This window comes from Macrobrachium rosenbergii, chromosome 1 (assembly GCF_040412425.1).
Source record: "Macrobrachium rosenbergii isolate ZJJX-2024 chromosome 1, ASM4041242v1, whole genome shotgun sequence".
Lineage (NCBI taxonomy): Eukaryota > Metazoa > Arthropoda > Malacostraca > Decapoda > Palaemonidae > Macrobrachium > Macrobrachium rosenbergii.
Window position 1 is genome coordinate 44,641,858 of NC_089741.1, and position 7,500 is coordinate 44,649,357.

A 7,500-nucleotide genomic window follows, 5' to 3' on the forward strand; every position below is an offset into this window, starting at 1 on the left:
AAGGTCAAAATATATTTATGCTAAATAAAGTGATATAGAACAAAGTGTTTATTTATTTCTACTAATAAAGTTATAGAGAAAAAAAGTGTTTACTCAATTCTACTAAAATAGATTTAGAAAAGTCGCTTTACTTTTAAGGTTAAAGGTAAACCGACTTTTCTAAATCACTTTATTTAGTAGAAATGAGAAAACCCTTTTTCCTACATCACTTTATTAGTAGAAATAAATAAACCCTTGCTCGTAAAAATGTCGACCTTCTGACGTGTATGATACAATTTTGGGACAGGCATTTCAAATAGGACCCAGCAGCCAATCACGGATTACGATTCCTCTAATCCCGAATCTAACAGTTCTTCAGAACTGTCACTGCCCTCTGGCGCTCCGTAGCAGAACTAGAATTGGCTAAAAAAAAAAAAAAAAAAAAAAAAAAATAAGATGGGGGCGTATCTATCTGAAGACATGCTGGGTATACTTTATCGGCAATTGATTAAGACTAAATTAAGGATGATGGCACTGGGATGGTGATTCACTATCAAACACAGTGTGCTTTGACGGGCCCCAGATCTTGTCTCGCATTCATCAGCGGGCATCGTCATACGTAAATGTGTTCCTTCTTTCATTTGATTGGTTTTTCGTTTCATTACGTTTAGCGGATACTGTATTTTTTACTCTCTCTCTCTCTCTCTCTCTCTCTCTCTCTCTCTATCGGCATCATCGTCCTTCTTTCATTTGATTGGTTTTTCGTTTCATTATGTTTAGCAATAAAGTATGTTTCTTCTCTCCCTCTCTCTCTCTCTCTCTCTCTCTCTCATCATCTCCTTCTTTCATTTGATTGGTTTTTCGTTTCATTATCTATGTTTCTCTCCCTCTCACACACACACACACACACACACACACAATTGATAAGTCCTAAGATATGAAAAAACCGGTTATTATCACGTGTAATAAAAACTAATTTGGTAGTTGCTGAAAGCAATGATTACAATTCATAAATAGATTCCGGTGTGAGAGAGAGAGAGAGAGAGAGAGAGAGAGAGAGAGAGAGAGAGAGAGAGAGAGAGAGATAAAAAAGAAAGTTATTATTCTTATGACTTAGATATTAATTATATAAAACCCTACAAATAACAAATCACGAGATTATTCTTAAGCATGTTAGCATAGTTCAAAATAAAAACAAATATGTTTATGAATCTGAAAGGAGTAATTCATCACCAACCTAGGGCACGCCAATAAGAAATCAACTAAGCAAAAATAAAAACCAAATATTCTCGTATACACACTTCAACACGATACTGCAAAACGACCCTGCGAATATTAAAAATTAAACTTAATACTTCCGCCATCATTCTTGGGTACGCTGGGACGAAAAACCAAAAGAATAAAAAATAAGCACAAAAAAAAAAAGCATCGAGATGCTTTGAGAACGCATCTGCTACATCTCTGAGTTCGATAAACAAAGCATTAATTTTGAGAAGCATCTTCCGTACTCTGGGGAATGTAGATTTACAAGGCGTTTATCTACTAAAGGTAATTACGAACGTCTTGGCGGAGATCCGCTGTGGCAATTTACCGATTGTATTTCTTGATGGCAAAGTCGCCGAGATTTCGGGAGAGATGTGTGTTTGTGTGTGTGTGTGTATGTATGTATGTATGTATGTATGTATGTATGTATGTACGTATGTATGTACGTATGTATGTATGTGTATATATATATATATATATATATATATATATATATATATATATGTAAATATATATACATACATATATATACATATATAATATATATATACATATATATACAAAACAGTATTCTTTCCTAGAAGAAAAAAGAAAATTGTGTCAATGGTTTCTGTTGCCAAGGCTACTATGGTTTTCAATCAACTTAATGAGAGAGAGAGAGAGAGAGAGAGAGAGAGAGAGAGAGAGAGAGAGAGAGAGAGAGAGAGAGAAAACACGCTTTGATCATCGTAGCATTTCTAATCAGGTTTGAAAAATGCCATTAGAGTTAGGTGCGGTCAACAAGGGCATAAGTGCGGTATCTGGGGGAGGATAATGTGGATATGGGGAATGGTTAAGATGAATATGTAAATGAGAGAGGTGGAATAAGAGGATAGGAATAAGGGGAGAGAAGGTTATGGATAAAGGTGTAAGGACTGGTGACAACGGTTTTAGCTACAGCGGTACAATTATTGGCAAGAAAGAGATTTGAGCAGAAAAATAGAATATGCGCATGGGATAAAAGGGTAAAGATATAGGATGCGTAGGTATGAGTATGGAAAAGATAGGGATTAAGATATGGAAAATGATACTTTGTACTATATATATACAGTACATATATACGTATATATATATGTATATATATAAAAATACACATATATATACATATATATATTATATATATTATATATACATATATACATATATATATATATATATATATATATATATATATATGTATATATATATATATATATATATTATATATATATATTGTATAATGTATGTATGAAAAGGATTCTACGTGTATGGGTAAAATAGCTCTATAGTTATGGGATCCTGGCACAGAGGGAGGAAGCGTAAACGAACTTGGCAGGGAATCCTGGGAGAGTCTGAACATGACTGGCGAAAGATAAAACATTCTAACAAATTCGCTGGGTTACTGTAAAAAAAAAAATGAAGGGAAGAGAGAGAGAGAGAAGAGAGAGAGAGAGAGAGAGAGAGAGAGAGAGAGAGAGAGAGAGAGAGAGAGATTTCAAGTAATTCTACCTATAAGAATAAAAGATAGGCGGGTCAGAAGCTTTTAAGTACAAAAGAAAACACCACACACAGTATATCAATGCGTACACACACACACACACACACGTGTGTGTATATATATATATATATATATATATATATATATATATATATATATATATATATATATATATATTATATATATATATATATATATATATATATATATATATATATATATATATATATATATATATATATATATATATATATATATATATATATATATATATACATATACACATGTGTGTGTGTGTGTGTGACTATAAACAGATAATAAATGTAACATCAGGATAATTATAAAGCAACTAGTTTCCGATGATTAACAATATAAATCTTCTTTAACAGACGTTCTGTAAAGATCCTATCGACCAGTTCAGACCTTTATGACTTAAAAACAATCCCATGATCCCAATTCACAAGCTATCTGTGCTACTTCATGCACTAAATTCATGTCGTATTTTATTGAGTTTTTGGTTCGATCTTCTGTTATAATTAGCTTTTTATTTTCACGTAGAACCTGCATATTACGAAAAAAGAAATTACCTGTTTTCTATACCGAATTTAATTCTCTTGATTTAAGATCTATTCACCAAAGAATCGAAAGCATCATTACGTGAGTGTTAAGTGCATGTAACATAGTCATCCAGTCACCTAAAATTTACAGTTAAATATAAAATTATTTGAAATTCCACGGACATGACAACATGAACGAACACACACACATACACCTCGTTCCTGGGGTGTTATTCATCCAGACGTCATTTTGTGGCACTGAAGCCGAGTGTAAGGTTACTTCCATTCATCACTGCCAAGATATCGATACAACCTCGAGACAGCCTTAAATTCTGCTGCTGGCGACAGATAAACAGAACTCGATAATGTTCGGCTTCTGTTGAGCATGTAATTGTGACAACACTGGTTCTCGGGTGAGAAACATTACTGGAGATCAACGTTTTACTCTATGGGAAGAGGTGTGGGTATTCTCGTAAAAAGAGCATTGCAGGTAGATAATATTTTAGGATGGTTTCGAAAACGAGGTCAGTTCGCCGATAAAACCTACTATAAACCTAATTTATGGTTTACGCCTTCTTGTGCCATTGCCGTTTTAATAATGCAACAGAGATTTTATTACAGAGGTAGCGTTTCTCCTTTAATAAACATTACTGAATTACGAAATCTTTGCACACTTGGATAAAAGGACAGGGGCTGATCCCTTAAGAATACCAAATTACCCTGAACCAGGGATGCTTCTTCGTATCATTGATGTATTAATAACATGAAAAACACGTTAATGCCACAAGAGCAATCTCCTCGAAAGAAACATTTATGAAAATCAATGTTACTGAAAAAATGAGAAAAAATAGAGTACCCAACCTAAAAAAAAAAGACACAACCTAACCCAACTTAGGGAAGGAAACTTACTCCTACTTTTGCTACATTGGGTTTTGGGTCTCACTGTGGCCCACTGGTTCTTGCAACAGACAGTTAAGGAAGGTTTCAAGTTCCAGCAACAACATTTTTTCGTTTCCTTTGACAAAGGAGAAGTGCTTTCCTACGTTCGATTTTTCAGTTTTTATATCTACCTATAATGAAAATTTTTACGTATAACTAATACTCAGACTAAAATGGGGTTTTTTTAATCGACTATGGTATCGATAAGTAAAAATCCATGATTATACATATGAGCAAACATGTATTTTTCGAAGCATAGAAATGATAAATAAAGCTTTGTTCATATACATAATAGTGCATTTTTACTTATTATTTCCAGCCACAGAATAGTGCTGCACCATAGGTAATGGTATTCATGCGTATGCCTTGACAGTCTCCAGTCTGAGAACTGAAAAATAAATAACTGCTAAATGTAACAGCAAAGAGTACCCACAAAACTTTTCTTTCATAAAAACCTCAACTTCCCCAATCCTCCTGTCCACACTGAGTGCCCAATCGCTCATATCCCCACATACCTACATATCCACATACCCACATGGTAACATATCCATCCAATCCCTCCCCACCAGGAAAGATCGCAATGTGATCCACACCCGATCTCCATCGTCCCGATCGAAAGCAATCCGAGATTATCCGAACCGAGCTTTTGGGCCCATTAAGTGAAACCGGGCACTCGGGTATCGGGTATCGGTGGGATTTCGCCCCGGGTATTAGAGAATATCCCTCGCGAAAAGGAACAAGACACCGTTGTCGTCAGGTAAAGTCCTCCTCTTAATCCTCATCTTCGTCAAGATGTCCCCACCCCCTTTCCTTTCCCCTCTCTTCCTCCTCCTACTCTTCCTCTTCCTCTTCTCCTCCTCCTTTTACTCCTCTTCTTCCTCCACCTCTCCTTCAAACTCCTCCTCTTCCTCCTCCTCCTCCTCTACTCCTATTCTTCCTTCCACCTCCTCCATCAAACTCCTCTTCTTCCTCCTCCTCCTCTACTCCAATTCTTCCTTCTCCTCATCTTACTCCTATTCTTCCTTCTCCTCATCTTACTCCTCTGCTTCCTCCTCCTCCTCTACTTCTATTCTTCCTTCTCCTCATCTTACTTCCTTCCTCCTCCTCTTCCTCTTCCTCCTTTTCCTCCTCCTCCTCTCCATCTCGTCGTCGTCGTCCTCTTCTTCCTCCTACCCCCCATCTCCCTCTTCCTCTTCCTCCTCTTCCTCCCTCTCCTCCTCCTCCCCCACCTCTTCCGCCTCCTCCTCCTCCCCACCTGAAACTCTTTAATTAACTCACCTGCATCTCCAGGAGTTGGACGTGCTCGTGGTGGTCTGCCTGCAGCCTCGTCAGCGCCTCCCTCAGCCTCCGGACCTCGCCCTCCTGGCCTCCCGAACCTCCCTCCCCGTCGAGCTGTCGAGAGAGAGAGAGAGAGAGAGAGACACCGTCTATCAAAAGTGATTTACCTTAAGAGTTCTCTTTTTGGTATTTTTAGTTGCAGTACAGTTGCTCTGCATTTAAGTCGTGTTAACAGTAACATTTTAAATAAAAATATATATAATATATATATATATATATATATATATATATATATATATATATATATACATATATATAATTAGCAGTTAATAATAATGATGATGCCTAGTAACTATCATAATAATAAGAAAGATATAAGAATTTTAACATAAATCCTGATTTTAATATCAAATTCCAATAGCATTCGCAACTGTTATTACTAGCAGCTGTTCCACTAGCGATCATATTCGTAGCTGCTGCTTTTCTATTACTACTACTACTAATATTATTGCTAATAGCTGTAGCAGTAATACAACTAGCAGTAGAAGGAGTATAATAACGAAGACCTGATTAACCGATGCACTTTTCAGCAGTCATTGGTTAATTCTAAAATTAAAATGGAAAACAAGTATACAATCCTACCTGGATAAATCCGGATAATAATAATAATAATAATAATAATAATAATAATAATAATAATAATAATAATAAATAATAATAATAATAATAATACCATCATCAGTGACCACTGTTGTTGTGATGTATCCCAATGTACAAAGATTAAATAAAGCAAATAAAAAGAAATGAAATACAAATCGCTCATTTTAGCAAGATGTTCGACCAAGCTAGATATTCGACCAGGGTGGACATTCGACCAAGGTACATATTCGACCTAGCTAAACATTCAACCAACCTCGATATCTGACTAAACTAGACATTTGAGCATGGTAGATATTCGACCAAGCTAAGACATTCAAACAAGCTAAACATTCGACTGAGTTAGATATTCGACCAAGATAAATATTCGACAATGCTCGGCTTATAACAGCACGGCGATAAAACACATCATAACCACACCACACACACACATACACAAGAGAGAGAGAGAGAGAGAGAGAGAGAGAGAGAGAGAGAGAGAGAGAGAGAGAGAGAGAGAGACTATGACTTTATTTCTCGCATTCCCTAACATAAATAAAGCGAATTACGACCAAGAAACAGCCTGGCGGCCTTTGGCAACTATCCTTCTTCTCACTTATGCATGATGGCGGTATAACAACTTCATTGGCCTGAGCTGAAGTCAATATCGTCATCCCGCCGGGTAATAAGATCAGCGATGGTGGCCTTTGATAAATCAAGATGAGGCGCATCATCAAAGATACGCGTATCTCTCTCTCTCTCTCTCTCTCAGAATTCATTCCTTTGCTATTAAGCTCTCGCTTTCTGAGTTGTCAGCATTATCCAATATCTCTTCAGACTCATCCGTCCCTGCATGATCGTAACTGGTTGACATTTAATAATAATAATAATAATAATAATAATAATAATAATAATAATAATAATAATAATAATAATAATACTTTGGTGTGCTGGTAAGACGTTCTTCCGTTGAATATTCCAATCATAAGTGCTACATAAATAGTGCATGGTCATTACTGTCGATATGTGAAAAAGGACTACTACTACTACTACTACTACTACTACTACTACTACTACTACTAATAATAATAATAATAATAATAATAATAATAATAATAATAATAAAAATATTAATAACGAATTCGTTACATTTATACATCTCTAAAAACTCTTCAGTACAATACAATGGATGATCCTATTGGTCGATATGTAATAAAGGAATAATATTAATAAAATCCCTTTAACAAACTGACTGATGAAAACTCTTCTGTAAAATATTAATTATGCATGATCGATAATACATAAAATATGGTCAATCCGATATGATACAAC

General features: G+C 35.5%; 1 protein-coding gene across 1 annotated transcript in view; it reads right to left on the reverse strand.

Annotated features, from left to right (window-relative positions):
* Positions 1–7,500, reverse strand: part of LOC136831829 (uncharacterized) — a 132,445-nt gene that overhangs the window by 58,373 nt on the left and 66,572 nt on the right. The window contains 1 exon segment of the mRNA XM_067092458.1: positions 5,529–5,654. Within this exon segment, the coding sequence (XP_066948559.1) occupies positions 5,529–5,654 (126 nt within the window).